Source organism: Lagenorhynchus albirostris, chromosome 6, assembly GCF_949774975.1.
Source record: "Lagenorhynchus albirostris chromosome 6, mLagAlb1.1, whole genome shotgun sequence".
NCBI classification, from domain to species: domain Eukaryota; kingdom Metazoa; phylum Chordata; class Mammalia; order Artiodactyla; family Delphinidae; genus Lagenorhynchus; species Lagenorhynchus albirostris.
The window spans coordinates 9721481-9739040 of record NC_083100.1 but is presented as its reverse complement, the minus strand read 5'-3'; the positions used below and the strand labels follow the sequence as shown (position 1 = coordinate 9739040).

The following is a 17560-nucleotide window of genomic DNA, read 5'->3' as shown; positions in this document are numbered from 1 at the left end:
CACCTGTAGGGATCTTCTCTTTCCCTGCGTTCCTCATCTCACCCATACCGGGATTTTCTCAAACTTTGCTCTAGAATGAGAGTCCCAGAGAGCTTACTCCCCTATTGTATTTTATGCCAAAGAAAACCATGGGACCCAGGTTGCTGAATCTTCTAAGTCTCTTTGGAAGGTCTTGAGTGACCTCTAATGTCTTGGTTGATTTCCATGGCATTTCACAAGGTTAGCAGCATCTCATCTCAGTCTCCACCCCCAGACCCACTGGTCCAGATCTGCACTTTTAACAAGATTCCCACATGTGCACATTAAACGTGGAGAAGTGCTGAACCAACAGGTCACGAGGTCAAATCATCTTAACCTGATGATGCCTGATTCTTCCCTGCGGTAAACGGTAAAACTTTACGTGAAGATGCTAAACAGGCACCAAGACTCACACTGAAATGCTGAAGGTCCCGCTAGAGGCCACACTGCCCAGCAGGGGGAGCCCTGGAGCAAAAGTCCAGAAATCTCCCTTCATTCTCCTCCTGCCTCTACTATGAATTAGCTGTTGGGCTTTGGGCACATAGCTTAAATCTCCCTTAGACCTCGGTTTCCTGGCATTTAAAACAAAATAGGTGAAGAGGCCTCTAAAATCACCCTCCGCTCTAAATGTTATGACCCTAGAAACGTCACCAGTGATATAATCCTCACCCTAACATATTTGGAATGCCACCAGCCAATAATGCCTCTACAACTGTCTGTCAGCATGGGGAGATACATTTCAACCTTCTGGGAAATGCTGATGCCAAACAGAAACTTGACAAGACATCTATCTTTTAGGACATAATTCACAATTTTTTTTAATAATTTATAATAAGTGACTCAAAATGTTGTCATATTTTTGTGGCAGGCAAGGATATGATCATCCTTCGGTCTGTAACAGAAAAGGCAGCAATGGCTCTTTAATTACATTAGCACCAAGAATTATAATTTAGACGCAAGTCCATGAAATTCTAGACAAGCTGATCCTTGACCATTGAAACAGCAACAACTGGGCTGAACTTTTTTTTTTTTTCTGTTTGCCCATTTCCAAGTTTTAGATAATTTTTCTTTTTATTTTTTTAACATCTTTATTGGAGTATAATTGCTTTACAATGATGTGTTAGTTTCTGCTGTATAACAAAGTGAATCAGCTATATGTATACATATATCCCCATATCCCCTCCCTCTTGTGTCTCCCTCCCACCCTCCCTATCCCACCCCTCTAGGCAGTCACAAAGCACTGAGCTGATCTCCCTGTGCTATGTGGCTGCTTCCCACTAGCTATCTATTTTACGTTTTGTAGTGTATATGTGCCCATGCTACTCTTTCACTTCGTCCCAGCTTACCCTTCCCCCTCCCCGTGTCCTCAAGTCCATTCTCTACGCCTGTGTCTTTATTCCTGTCCTGCCGCTAGTGAACTTACTTTTATGATCTCTGTATTTAGTCTGTTTCTAATATTTATTATTCTATTTTTGTTATCCATAAAAGTATTTTCTCTCTCAAAGGCCCACAAAGTGGTTTCTGCAAGTATAATCTGTGGGAGAAATCACCCATCTTTTATTAGCAAATACATGTATCTCAAGACACCTTCATTCTGGCATTCAGCCTCTATACTCTGGCTCAGATGCTTTTAATGGGCGTTGTCCATAAGCTGTTTGTTCAGTCAAGAGAAGGGTCCCCCTTCCCTTAGAAGAATAAATTAGTCTTTTTTTCTGTCACGTCACTAACCACTGGCTCATCAAGTATTTTCCCATCCACTAGTGTGCTACTCTGACCCTCTCTTGCTGTGTTTTATTCCCTACTTAAAGGAGAAATTCCTCTCCAGTGCCGGCAGAACCATGGGGGACCTAACCCCACTATATACCAAACAGAACTTTTAAAAGCAACTCCACACTCTGTCAGCTGCTATTTTAGCGCTCAAAAGGATACAGTGAATGCCTTTCCTTTGATGCTTTGATGGGCTTTCTCATCTATGCTGTCACCCCATTTCTTTCTCACAACCCTACCAGGTCTCAGGCCCTTTTCAAGGTCTCATGAGGGCCTTTTTATTCACACTGATGATGGTAGAAGAATTAGCTCTCAGAGAAGTGATGGACGAAAGAATATGACATCTATTTCTGCCCCCCGGCACGTTGCTACTTCCTAACCTAAAGAGGAGTTCGCCAATGGTTTCAAACCAAGAAAAGAATGGCATCAAAGATTCCATTTGTTCAAATTATTCTGACCTATTTCTTTTTTAAATGATAGGGAAAGGATTGGCAATACTGCTTAAAATGCGCCTAAGGGGTTCCAGCAACAGTCTGGACCACACAATCTGTGAGAAGGCCTTAGATCAGAAAATATAATCTGATTCATGAGTTCATAAAACAAATACACCACGTCCTTTTCATGTTCCCATATTTACCAAACATATAACCCAAATTACATATCTAACTGAAAACCTAGAGAACTGGTTTCCCATCACATCTTTGTTCTTTTATTTATTCTGTTTGTTTAGTTCATAGGCAGTTTTTGAGCATCTCCCATGCAGAAAGCACCTTGCTAGTTGTTAGAATGGATACCAAGGGGACCAGATGTGACTCCTAATGTCAAGGAACTCACCATCTGAGACGTCCCTGGGAAACTCCCAATGATCTCACGTCTGAGCTGGATGTTTCTCTGGGCTCTCAGAACACACCTACAAGACTCTCCCAAAGCACACATTCCCACTGCTCTAATCCATGATTTACTGTCCAGCTCCCAGCTCCTGAACCTCCCAGCTCCTTCCCAAAGGGCATGTCTTATATGAGCATCCCCCAGAGCCTAGGGCAGTACCAGGCCCATGACAAGCAGTGACTCTGCCCAGGAAGTGGCACGTGAACTAAAGTGAACATAAATAATAATGCATGTATGTATGAAATAGAAGCATAAACCAAATGTCATGTGTCTCATAAGAAAAATAAAATGTACAGGGCTTGAGAGGAGGGAGTTTGCACTGGGGGATGAGGGACAGCTTCCAGAAGCAAAAAGATTTTGAGCTGAGCCTGAAATATATTTGGGCAGGTGGAAGGGCAGGGGGCAGAGGGCAGCTGAGCATTCCAGATGGAGGAAACAGCATGAGCAAAACCAGGGAGATGCGAGAGAGGAATCGGGACGGGGAGGGCGGGACGTGCAGGCGTTGAGAGAGGGGCCGAGGCTGGAAGGTGACCAGGCGCCCAACTCACGGCTGGCTCGTTGCTCTGCTCTGTGAGTCAGAGCTGAAGGAAACAAACCTCAGAAACGGGAATTCACTGGGAGCCCTACCAAAGGGGCAAAAGCTTTTGAAAAAGGGAAAAAGATGGAGAGGCACGCTGATAGGAGACAGACAGGCTCCTGGAAGGACAGTGGCCCTTACCTAGACCACATGGGGTGTAGAGCAAGGACAGCAGGTGTTATCAAGCAACAGATAAAGCAACCGGTTCAGGCCAATGACTTATTTCTAAACCCAACCTAACCGGAAACACTCATCTGTAGGAAGACCAGGACTTCCTAGGGCTTGAGCCTTTGCCTTCCAAGAGGAGGGAGGGAGGTCACAGAAGGTCAGGAATCTCCGAAAGCTAACACGCCAGCGCTCTGCTCACGCACGGGCCCACACCTCAAGACAGAACTAAGCCACCAGCTCTAGAAGGGATTAAGAATGGCTCCTTGCCATGAGGCCGGCTCAATTCTTTCTCAAAACAAAGTCTGAGTAGTCAGCTCTAGTTTCCCATCTAAACAGCCTAAGGATGATGGATTCAGAAGGCAAGCACTAGACAGGTTTCTAAGGAATCTTCTAAGAATGGAGGCCTGACCCCATTAACCTATCAATATAGACCAGGGCCAACGAATAGGAAAGCTTTGTGATATGGACTGAACCATTATATCACTTAACAGCATTTATCTTTTTGACTGGCTTCGCGTGACCTTGAAATTATTAACAATGAAATCTTGGAATAAAAATATGGTGCATATTTGCTCTAGGGAATCAGCAAGAACAGGAAGACGGTAAGCATGGCTCTTGAGACCTCTATTTCCAGAATTATGATCCACTGTCAACTTTTGCATCAGAATTGCCTGGCTGCCCAACAAAAGGCATCATGATCTGAGTGGTAGGCCTGGAATAGGACTTTTGTCAAGGGCCTCAGGTAAATCTTAGGCAAAGTAAAATTTAAAACCAATCCTTTAACTTTGTTGGGCAAAAGGTGCAATTGGGTAGAAAGGGAGCAATAATGAATCAGAGAAAAAAAGTGGAGAGAATCTTGTGATGGTTAATTTTGTGTCAACTTGGATGGGCCATGGTGTCTAAATAACTGATCAAACATTATTCTGGATGTTTCTGTGAGGGTATGTTTGGATGAGATTTACATTTAAACCGGTGGATTTAGAGTAAAGCAGATTGCCCTCCACAATAAGGGTGGGCCTCGTCCAATCAGTTGAGGTCTGAATGGAACAAAAGGCTGACCTCCCCCAGCAAGAGGAATTCTGCCTTCAGACTTCTCCTGCAACATCAGCTCTTCCTGGTTCACCAGCAGACTGTCTCTGTACTAGAACTGCAACTCCTTCCTGAGTCTCCAGCCCAGCAGCCTTCCTCATCAGATTTTGGATTCCCCAAGACGCCATAATGGTAGAGCCACAATGAACCAATTCCTCAAAATAAATCTCCTTAATTGATTGATTTATATATATATATGTGTGTGTGTGTGTGTGTGTGCATGTACATATATATAATAAACATTAAAATTACATACATAAATTTTAAATCTATATATATACATAGATATCATATATATACCTACAGAGAGAGAGATAGAGATATATCCTCTTGGTTCTAGTTCTCTGGAGAACCCTGATTAATACACATCTCATGCTCTTGAGAGACAGGGTCATGGAACCCAAATGGATCTAAAGAAGGCTGAAGGCCCACACCAGCAAAGAGCCCTGACAGTCACCTATAAGGTAATTAAGGAATCATTAAAATAGGCAGCAGCCAACCTTGGTGACAAAGTTCAAGAAGAAGTAGTGGTCAACAGTCAAATTTTTTTTCATAAAGAGAAGATAAGAATCAACCCTTGTAACAAAAGCAGTTTTCAAATACTACAGTGTTACAGTAAACTTTTTTTTTTTTTTTTTTTTTTTGCGGTACGCGGGCCTCTCACTGTTGTGGCCTCTCCCGTTCTGGAGCACAGGCTCCGGATGCGCAGGCTCAGCGGCCATGGCTCACGGGCCCAGCCGCTCCGCGGCATGTGGGATCTTCCCGGACTGGGGCATGAACCCGTGTCCCCTGCATCGGCAGGCGGACTCCCAACCACTGCGCCACCAGAGAAGCCCTATAGTAAACATTTTAAAAGACCTTCCCAGGTTGGTGGGATATCTAAGAACAGCAAGCAAAAGCTTTATCACAAACCACCCATCACTCAAAACTGTGAAATATCCTCCAGCCAAAGCACATCTAACAAAAGAGAAATGAGTCCCATTACAAAATGAGAGTAGTGTGGAAGTAACAGAATTGCTTTTATCTTGATGAATGATCTAACAAAAAGATATAAAAATGATGAGAAACAATAAAATTAAACCACCAAATACAGTTCTTTTCGTTTGGTACGACAGATTCTTGCATTAGGTGGAAGGCTGGGCTACGTAACTCCTAATTTTGAGAAACAGTAAAAAGAAAGAAACTTGAGAACAACAATCTTTTATTGCTAGCAACAGCGTAAGCTGCTACAACAGCCAAAACAACAATCACAGAAAACCACGGGACTCGAGTGGACACAGAAGAGATGCCCCGCCTTCCCATTCCCACTGCTGCCGTGGCTCTTCAAGCCCCCACCGTCTTTTGGGGAACAGTGAGACTGGCCTCCAGATGTTTCTCATCAAGATAACAATGTGGTAGGTCTGTAAATGGACATGGTAATTCCGGCCTGATCATTTGCTTAGAGTCACCAGGGGTAATTATCATGTCTCAGACAGGATGACTGGCCACAGTTTCCATAAATTCACTGAAGGTAAATGCAGGCTTTGACAGAATCAACAACAGCAGAGTTCTATACTTTAGAAGCACCTGGTGTGGAACTGGGAGGTAGGGGCAGGGGGCAGAGGGGTTATCTCGGGAAGGGGCACTCGGGAGCTGGTACCCATAACGGAGCTGTGCTGATGTTAGCATGGATTCCAAGGCTTTTGAGTCATTTTCTCACAAAAAAACAAAGCACTCTGGCAATGTTTGCCAAGTTACATGCCAGGTGCTTAATACTGCTACTGCCTTTGCAATGAGTCCATTCTAAGCCACCAGGCAGAGCCTCTTAGCTAGAGCTTTCACACAGATGAGACTCCCGGGCAGGCTACACGCCACCAACACGCATGTGTTAAGATAACAGGGTGACTGCTTTTCGGATGAAAAGTTTCCCCGGAAGCGTCATCCATCAGAAGAGAAAGTGCACAAGGAGTGTCAACCACTGTGTCAGCCCAAGATTCTAAAGACAGCCCTCGGTCCCTCGTTGAAGACGTTTCTCTGTCACCAATATGATCTTTCCAAGGGCTAATGGGGCCGCAGAATTGTTCACTGGGAATATTAAGGATGAATTTGGGCAAGACCCGTGTGCCTCCGCTTTGCAGCCTCACTTGGAGGGTCTGACCTCTTCCACCTCGAGCAGTCGCACTCCTCAGCCCCTCAGGTTCACCTCTTCTAGAACCTCCTTATCAGATAAGCTCCCCACTCCTTCCATCTGACATAGCTTGAATCTCCTCATCAGATAAGTTCCCCACTGCTTCCACGTTTTTGCACCCCTCCCTAGCCTTGATGGTCATAGAAGAACACTCAATACCCTTTACTTTGTTTATTTTTGCATAGAAGGAGTTGATAAAGCAAGCTTCCCCTCAGGACAGAAAAGAGGCAAGCCCACGTTGGCCGAGACAGAAGAAAACGGGACCTACAGGGCAGGCTCGGCTTGTGAAAGAAATCTCACGCTTCACCTCCTGGCTTCGCGCCAGTCACTCTCCCTTCCCCCCAGTCACTCTCCCTTCCCCCAGGGATTTAGCTGTGGCTTTGGTTTACCCTCGTGCCCCTTTTCAAAGATTTATCAGAAATTATTATCCCTGCTACCTTCTTGGGTTCCTAATCACATTCTGCCTCCTACAGGGGACGTCTTACGAGAAAATGGTATATTTAAGCCCCTGCAATGTTACATCTAAGACACAGGTTTCCCAAGACAACATGAGCAGTACCCGAAAGTGTCTTCAACAGCCCTTTAGTCCACTAGCCCCAGACCTCTCACGTCTAAGTTCACACCACTGTTACTGAACGTGCTGACATTACCACAAGGAGGTGTCACCAAAGAAAATTTACCTGTGTTACCCTTCACATTGGTCTAAAATAAACCATGCTTTTTGGGGATTTGGGGAACCCACTTTCATGTAGCATGAACCTCAATATAAATCTGTGTAGAACTGGGGAGAGGGGAATGGAGAAGAAGATGCAGGAGTTGGACGTAGCAAGTGGTGAGACAGATGGGAGTCCCTTAATGGAACAGGGCCCCTGGTAAGGTGCAGAGTCTCCCCGTCTCACCCTGATCGGGTGGAGCCTGGACTCCACCTGCCGAAATTGTTCTAAGGGAGCCCTTTAGTGATGGAGACTAGCTTCCGGGATGGCTGGTCCTTTCCTGGTCTGACTCTTGGTCCCCGTCACTTGGGACATGTCCTCAGCCCCTGCCCCCTGCCCACGTGACCTCAGCTGCTAAAAAGAAGAGGGGACGGGGCTCAGGTCTTCCAGAGTTGATGGCGCTGGTCCACGAAGGCCACACACAGTGAGTCAGCCTTCTAGCCCCTACCTCCTCCCCGTTCCTCCTCTTACTTTTCCTTTACTTCTGTAACTCTGCTGTCGGCCCTGGAGACGTGCAAAGTCTAAGGAGGGAATTGGGTCTCAACTGGGAAGGAGATGACTCTGTCTTAGCTTTTCTTTTTCCGCTTCTCAATTCTGCTACCAGATACGATAATACTTCTCACAAAATCCTTACGTGATACCAAAATGAGGAGGTCCAGCACTGCACAACTTTTTTAGTACTTCGTTTAAAAGTTATATGGAAATTTATATATCTATATGTTGCATACAAATAATTAAAACCAGAAATTCGGGGAGACTTTCAGCAAATGCACTTGCTCTCTCCTCCTTCCTCCTTTATATATATATATATATATATATATATATATATATATATATACACACACACACACCTACACACATATGTATATGTATATGTGTGTGTATACGTGTGTGTAGGTGTGTGTATATGTGTGTGTATATGTGTCTGTGTACGTATATATGTGTGTGTATATATATATGTGTGCGTGTGTTTATATGTAAATATAGCCTTATGTAAATATACATTTTTGAAGCTCCCAGGTGTCCCCTCACCTCTGATGGCTTCGTGGTGCACCTTCCTCTCCCCGAGCACTCCAGGTCGTTTGTGTGGCTCTCTCCTGGTGCACAGGTGCTGGCCTTCACCACCAGAGTCAAGCGCAAAGCCACGATAGATTTAGTAACAGAATCATTCACAAAACCTAAAAGAAAATGGGACAATAGTAAATGTAAAGCCAACCAGCATTCTTCTGACAAGACTATGACTACAGTTTACACCACATTCAAGTATGGCAAACAAAACAAAGTGCAGTAAGTTAAGCCACGGCATAAAAGTGCGTGGCTAGTGGCCATTCAGACCTCAGGCCTTTAAGGTAGGCCACTCTTCCCAAGCATCATGAGGGATGCCGGTCGCCAAGGAAAAGGAGCGCCAGGCACTCCGTCATCACCTTAGCTGCTTTGCTTTGCTCCTGTTCCTGCCCTCTGTGGGCCACCCTGTCTCTGAATTCCATCCCTGCATTAGCACCTTAGAATTCTCTCTGCTTTTGAACTCGTCTTTTCCCTGGAGAGTCACGTGCTTGCATCTCCCTACTCTCTGTCTTCCTGGCTGCTCTGAAGAGTCGCAAGCCCTAAATCTCCCCTACCCACCCTGCTCTATGGGTCTGCCCGAGCAGCTCCGTGCCCTCAAGAGTGGGCATGCAACATGGGTCACATTCTATGTTGGGTTTTTTCATAAATATCTACTCGATCACCAATCTGACTGTGCTGTATCAATTTCAGTTATGTGGTTTTAACCATCTAATAAAACAGGACCAATCATAGCTGAATACTGATCACAAAAGCATTAATGTGTCCTATTTATCACTGAATGATCTTTATGTCAAGTGCAGCTATTTGTACATAGTTGGTAGCAATAAATATGGAATAAATAATAGTCTCCAACTGGCATGAGGAAATAATACTGTAAGTATTGTGCACCAGTGATATAATTATTTCATTAAGAGAGTGTACTTTTTCTAATAAGAATATTCATTTATTTAGGAATGATTTTTAACTTCAAAATGAACAACTTATAATTAACACCTGCATCACCCAGGAGAAAGACTCCTGCATTACCCAGAAAAGGTGCTTAAGACAAGGGGGTGGAAATGATTCTAGACAGCCATGCCTCTCTAAGCCCCAATTTTCTTTTTTTCTGGGACTCTTTTCACATCAAAAAAGAATGCTTTTTATGATGACAGCTGGACACAGGCAGGAAGTGAGGCTGTCTGGGCAATGGGGCAACATGATCACCCTGCTCCTTGGACCCTAAGGAACATGCAGGGACAAATCTGCAAAGGGCAAAGCACTACATTAGTGCAAGGGACGTTTTTAACAGGCAGAAGATGGGTTCAAAACAGCAGCAGAGGATTTAATCCTGTTCACAAGCATCAAGGTTGTGTTGGGAAATTTGTGCAAGTCAGAGTGGAGTGGAGACACACCTCAACTTCAAGTTTGGAATTAGGAGCCAAGTATCTCTTAAGTGTCTCAGTAAAGACAGGCACTGCTGGTCTGACACGCAGTAGTATTTTACATCCACAGAGAACTAGTTGCTTTCTTCCTAAGATTTCCTATTGAAAACTTTATGGTAAATTGGCTTTGGGACAGAATGAAAAGGACGGTTTAGGCAAACACACCTCCTTTGTAGAGCTTTCTACTTCTTGGTCACGGTCCCACATCACACAGACACCTCAAACCTCCTCCCAGCGCCTGCAAACGCCCTGCTCATTCCAACTCTGTAAACGTTCCCATGGTGCCTCTTTGCCTGGAATACACTGTGATCCTTCTCCAGTGATCATAGCTCAGTTCTCATCCTAGTCACAAGTCTTTCCCCAATACCCCAGCCCCCTCCCAGCTCGACCATGTCCATGTGCACTCAAGTACATACTGTTCCTACAGGTCCCTGATTATTTTATGTCTTGGATGGTTACTTGTCAAAACACCTTTACTGAAACTTCCCTGAGGGCAAGGGACAAGTCTCAGAGAAGTGGCAAGTAGGAAGTCAGGATACAGGTGCACATAGGACCAGAGCAGTAAAGGCAAGTCCCAAAGAGGAGTTTCCAGAATGTGTTATCATCCAACAAGTCCACTTGGAAGAAGAGCCATCATTAGAATACATAAATTCCAGTTTACTAAAAAAACTGCTTATCAACTTTGATAGAGAAATAGAGCCTGGTACAATGTAGGAGTGCTACCAGAATTCTTATCTTAAAAGACATTTTTACACATAAAGTAGTGGAGGTAAAAATCAGGTAGTAATTATAAAGGTATTTTTCATCTCTTTGCTCTGTTCTCTAGCTTCACATTAAATTATTTGAAAAATCTATACCATTTGTCTCCTTACTAAGCATTTAGATCGCAGAATGCTCTATAATTCTCTAGAAGAGGCCTCTCTCCAAAGGTTATTTTAAAAATTCTTTTCAACTGTTAAATTTACTGAGCCACTAGAAATTCAACTGAGGTGGCCCTGAACCAAGATGGCGGAGTATAAGGACATGCTCTCACTCCCTCTTGTGAGAACACCAGAATCACAACTAACTGCTGGACAATCATCAACAGGAAGACACTGGAACTCACCAAAAAAGGTATCCCACATCCAAAGACAAAGGAGAAGCCACAATGAGACGGTAGGAGGGGCGCAATCACAGTAAAATCAAATCCCATAACTGCTGGGTGGGTGACTCACAGACTGGAGAACACTTATACCACAGAAGTCCACCCACTGGAGTGAAGGTTCTGAGCCCCACGTCAGGTTCCCAACCTGGGGGTCCGACTATGGGAGGAGGAATTCCTAGAGAATCACACTTTGAAGACTAGTGGGCTTTGATTGCAGGACTTTGACAGGACTGGGGGAAACAGAGACTCCACTCTTGGAGGGCACACACAAAGTACTGTGCACATTGGGACCCACAGGAAGGAGCAGTGACCCCTGGGGAGACTGAACCAGACCTACCTGCTAGTGTTGGAGGGTCTCCTGCAGAGGCAGGCGGTGGCTGTGGCTCACCGTGGGGACAAGGACACTAGCAGCAGAAGTTCTGCGAAGTACTCCTTGGTGTGAGCCCTCCAAGAGGCTGCCATTAGCCCCACAAAAGAGCCCAGGTAGGCTCCAGTGTTGGGTTGCCTCAGGTCAAACAACCAACAGGGAGGGAACCCTGCCCCACCCATCAGTAGTCAAGTGGATTAAAGTGTTACTGAGCTCTACCCACCAGAGCAACAGTCAGCTCTACCCACCACCAGTCCCTCCCATCAGGAAACTTGCACAAGCCTCTTAGATAGCCTCATCCACCAGAGGGCAGACAGCAGAAGCAAGAAGAACTACAATCCTGCAGCCTGTGGAACAAAAACCACATTCACAGAAAGATAGACAAGGTGAAAAGGCAGAGGGCTATGCACCAGATGAAGGAACAAGATAAAACCCCAGAAAAACAACTAAATGAAGTGGAGATAGGCAACCTCCCAGAAAAAGAATTCAGAATAATGATAGTGAAGATGATCCAGGACCTCAGGAAAAGAATGGAGGCAAAGATCGAGAAAATGCAAGACATGTTTAACAAACACCTAGAAGAATTAAAGAACAAACAGAGATGAACGATACAATAACTGAAATGAAAACTACACTAGAAGGAATCAATAGCAGAATAACTGAGGCAGAAGAACAGATAAGCGACCTGGAAGACAGAATGGTGGAATTCACTGCTATGGAACAGAATAAAGAAAAAAGAATGAAAAGAAATGAAGACAGCCTAAGAGACCTCTGGGACAACATTAAACGCAACAACATTTGCATTATAAGGGTCCCAGAAGGAGAATAGAGAGAGAAAGGACCCGAGAAAATATATGAAGAGATTATAGTCGAAAACTTCCCTAACATGGGAAAGGAAATAGCCACCCAAGTCCAGGAAGCGCAGCGAGTCCCATACAGGATAAACCCAAGCAGAAACAAGCCGAGACACATAGCAATCAAATTGGCAAAAATTAAACACAAAGAAAAATTATTGAAAGCAGCAACGGAAAAATGACAAATAACATACAAGGGAACTCCCATAAGGTTAACAGCTGATTTCTCAGCAGAAACTCTACAAGCCAGAAGGGAGTGGCATGATATACTTAAAGTGATGCAAGGGAAGAACCTACAACCAAGATTACTCTACCCGGTAAGGATCTCATTCAGATTCAATGGAGAAATCGAAAGCTTTACAGACAAGCAAAAGCTAAGAGAATTCAGCACCACCAAACCAGCTCTACAACAAGTGCTAAAGGAACTTCTCTAAGTGGGAAACACAAGAGAAGAAAAGGACCTACAAAAATAAACCCAAAACAATTAAGAAAATGGTAACAGCAACATCCATATTGATAATTACCTTAAATGTGAATGGATTATGCTCCAACCAAAAGACACAGGCTCACTGAATGGATACAAAAACAAGACCCATATATATGCTGTCTACAAGAGACCCACTTCAGACCTAGGGACACATACAGACTGAAAGTGAGGGGATGGAAAAAGATATTCCATGCAAATGGAAATCAAAAGAAAGCTAGAGTAGCAATACTCACATCAAATAAAATAGACTTTCAAATAAAGAATGTTACAAGAGACAAGGAAGGACATTACATAATGATCAAGGGATCAATCCAAGAAGAAGATATAACAATTATAAATATATATGCACCCAACATAGGAGCACCTCAATACATAAGGGAACTGCTAACAGCTATAAAAGCGGAAATTGACAGTAACACAATAACAGTGGGGGACTTTAACACCTCACTTACACCAATGGACGAATGAAAACAAATAAGGAAACAGAAGCTTTAAATGACACAATAGACCAGATAGATTTAATTGATATTTATAGGACATTCCATCCAAAAACAGCAGATTACACTTTCTTCTCAAGTGCGCATGGAACATTCTCCAGGATACATCACATCCTGGGTCACAAATCAAGCCTCGGTAAATTTAAGAAAATTGAAATCATATCAAGCATCTTTTACGACTACAACACTATGAGATTAGAAATCAATTACAGGGAAAAAATGTAAAAAACACAAACACATGGAGGCTAAACAATATGTTACTAAATAACCAAGAAATCACTGAAGAAATCAAAGAGGAAATCAAAAAATACCTAGAGACAAATGACAACAAAAACATGATGATCCAAAACCTATGGGATGTAGCAAAAGCAGTTCTAAGAGGGAAGTTTATAGCTATACAAGCCTACCTCAAGAAACAAGAAAAATCTCAAATAAACAATCTAACCTTACACCTAAAGGAACTAGAGAAAGAAGAACAAACAAAACCCAAAGTTAGCAGAAGGAAAGAAATCATAAAGTTCAGAGCAAAAATAAATGAAATGGAAACAAAGAAAACAATTGCAAAGATCAATAAAACTAAAGCTGGTGTTTTGAGAAGATAAAATTGATAAACCATTAGCCAGACTCATCAAGAAAAAGAGGGAGAGGACTCAAATCAATAAAATTAGAAATGAAAAAGGAGAAGTTACAACAGACACCGCAGAAATACAAAGCATCCTAAGAGACTACTACAATCAGCTCTATGCCAATAAAATGGATAACCTGGAAGAAATGGACAAATTCTTAGAAAGGTATAACCTTCCAAGACTGAACCAGGAAGAAATAGAAAATATGAACAGACCAATCACGAGTAATGAAATTGAAACTGTGATTAAAAATCTTCCAACAAACAAAAATCCAGGACCAGATGGTTTCACAGGTGAATTTTATCAAACATTTAAAGAAAAGCTAACACCCATCCTTCTCAAACTCTTCCAAAAACTTGTGGAGGAAGGAACACTCCCAAACTCATTCTATGAGGCTACCATCACCCTGATACCTAAACCAGATAAAGATACTACAAAAAAAGAAAATTACACACCAATATCACTCAAGAATATAGATGCAAAAATCCTCAACAAAATACTAGCAAACAGAATCCAACAACACATTAAAAGGATCATACACCATGATCAAGTGGGATTTATCCCAGGGATGCAAGGATTCTTCAATATACACAAGTCAGTCAATGTGATACACCATATTAACAAACCAAAGAATAAAAAATATATGATCATCTCAATAGATGCAGAAAAAACTTTTGACAAAATTCAACACCCACTTATGATAAAAAGTCTCCAGAAAGTGGGCATAGAGGGAACCTACCACAACATAATAAAGGCCATATATGCAAACCCACAGCAAACATCATTCTCAATGGTGAAAACTGAAAGCATTTCCTCTAAAATCAGAAACAAGACAAGGATGTCCACTCTCACCACTGTTATTCAACATCGTTTTGGAAGTCCTAGCGGCAGTCAGAGAAGAAAAAGAAATAAAAGGAATACAAATTGGAAAAGAAGTAGTAAAACTATTTGCAGATGACATGATACTCTACATAGAGAATCCTAAAGAGGCCACCAGAAAACTACAAGAGCTAATCAATGAATTTGGTAAAGTTGCAGGATACAAAATTAACGCATAGAAATCTCTTGCATTCCTATACACTAATGATGAAAAATCTGAAAGAGAAATTAAGGAAACACTCCCATTTACCACTGCAACAAAAAGAATAAAATACCTAGGAATAAACCTACCTAAGGAAGTAAAAGACCTGTATGCAGAAAACTATAAGACACTGATGAAACAAATTAAAGATGATACCAACAGATGGAGAGATATACCATGTTTGTGGATTGGAAGAATCAATATTGTGAAAATGACTATACTACCCAAAGCAATCTACAGATTCAATGAAATCCCTACTAAATTACCAATGGCATTTTTTACAGAACTAAGACAAAAAATCTTAAAATTTGAATGGAGACACAAAAGAGCCTGAATAGCCAAAGCAGTATTGAGGGAAGAAAATGGAGCTGGAGGAATCAGACTCCCTGACTTCAGACTATACTACAAAGCTACAGTAATCAAGACAATATGGTACTGGCACAAAAACAGAAATATAGATCAATGGAACAGGATAGAAAGCCCAGAAATAAACCCGTGCACCTATGGTCAACTAATATATGCCAAAGGAGGCAAGGATATACAATGGAGAAAAGACAGTCTCTTCAGTAAGTGGTGCTGGGAAAACTGGACAGCTACATGTAAAAGAATGAAATCAGAACACTCCCTAACACCATACACAGAAATAAACGCAATGGATTAGAGACCTAAATGTAAGACCAGGCACTATAAAACTCTTAGATGAAAACATAGGAAGAACATTCTTTAACATAAATCACAGCAAGATCTTTTTTGATCCACTTCCTAGAGTAATGGAAATAAAAACAAAAATAAACAAATGGGATCTAATGAAACTTCAAAGCTTTTGCACAGCAAAGGAAACCATCAACAAGATGAAAAGACAACCCTCGGAATAGGAGAAAATATTTGCAAAGGAATCAAGGGACAAAGGATTAATCTCCAAAATATATAAACGGCTCATGCAGCTCAATATTAAAAAAACAAATAACCCAATCCAAAACTGGGCATATGACCTAAATAGACATTTCTCCAAAGAAGACATACAGATGGCCAAGAAGCACATGAATAGCTGCTCAACATCACTAATTATTAGAGAAATGCAAATCAAAACTACAATGAGGTATCACCTCACACCAGTCAGAATGGGCATCATCTGAAAATCTACAAACAACAAATGCTGGAGAGGGTGTGGACAAAAGGGAACCCTCTTGCACTGTTGGTGGGAATGTAAATTGATACATTTACTATGGAGAACAGTATGGAGGGTCCTTAAAAAACTAAAAATAGCATTACCATGTGATCCAGCAATCCCACTACTGGGCATATACCCAGAGAAAACCATAATTCAAAAAGACACATGCACCCCAGTGTTCATTGCAGCACTATTTACAATAGCCAGGTCATGGAAGCAACCTAAATGCCCATCGACAGACGAATGGATAAAGAATAAGTGGTACATATATACAATGGAATATTACTCAGCCATAAAAAGGAACGAATCTAGGTCATTTGTAGAGACGTGGATGGACCTAGGGACTGTCATACAGAGTGAAGTAAATCAGAAAGAGAAAAACAAATATCGTTTATTAACGCATATATGTGGAACCTAGTAAAATGGTACAGATGAACCGGTTTGCAGGGCAGAAATAGAGACACAGATGTAGAGAACAAACGTATGGACACCAAGTGGGGAAAGCGGCGGGGGGTGGGGGTGGTGGTGTGATGAACTGGGCGATTGGGATTGACATGTATACACTGATGTGTATAAAATTGATGACCAATAAGAAGCTGCTGTATAAAAAAATAAATAAAATAAAATTTAAAAATAAAAAAATGCTGCTTAAAACTATAAATTAAAGCCTTCTCCTGATTCAGTCAAAAAAAGAAATTCAATTGAATGAGCAGTTTAAAATATGCACAATATAGTTTTCTAAATAGTTCCCTTCCATTTCCTGAAAGAACATTTCCTGTGCTCACTTCTCCAAACCCAGCACTGTATTAGATTCTAAGGTTAGAGAGAAGTCACCTTTGGTTTGTGTCACTCCACACTTTGGTCAAGAGCCGTGGTCCTTAACTAGTTTAGAAACCAGAAGCTTTATATTTTTGCAGGTGCTTTTTCCAAGTACATATTTCCAGGTTCCAACATAAGTGATTCAGTGTCAATGGTCTTGGCTGGGCCCCTGTAAGCATGTTATTTATTTTTTTAAATTTTTGTAAATAAGGTTTTATTAGAATATAGTCTATTCATTTATGTACATATTGTCTGGACTTCTTTTGCACTGTGACTGAGTTGAGTAGTTGTAACAGAGACTGGATGGTCCACAAAGTCTAAAATATTTACTACCTGGAGCCACACTGAAAAGATCTGTGACCACCACGGTAGGCACTGGGCATACATGGATAAAAGATGGATGTCATACATGTCCTCGTGGAATTGACAGTCCAGCAGGGAAAACCAGAAGATAAAGTGAGCGATATAGCTATCTGGGTCAGGAGCATCTGACCTAGCCTAAGGGGAGCAAGAAAGGCTTTCTAGGGAAAGTGTGGTGAAGCTGAGTTTCAAAGGATATGTGGAAACTCATCAGGTGAAGGAAAAGGGAGAAGAGTGTCACGATCAGAGGAAATAACTTTACATATGTATGTATGTATGTG

At 42.1% G+C, this 17560-nt stretch overlaps 1 protein-coding gene across 1 annotated transcript in view; it reads right to left on the bottom strand.

The window, feature by feature from the left end:
- The window catches only part of DNER (delta/notch like EGF repeat containing), a 322779-nt gene that overhangs the window by 147144 nt on the left and 158075 nt on the right, over positions 1-17560 (bottom strand). Inside the window, exon 5 of the mRNA XM_060151911.1 lies at positions 8420-8565. Coding sequence (XP_060007894.1) covers positions 8420-8565 — 146 coding nt within the window. The remainder of the gene's footprint in view (positions 1-8419; positions 8566-17560) is intronic.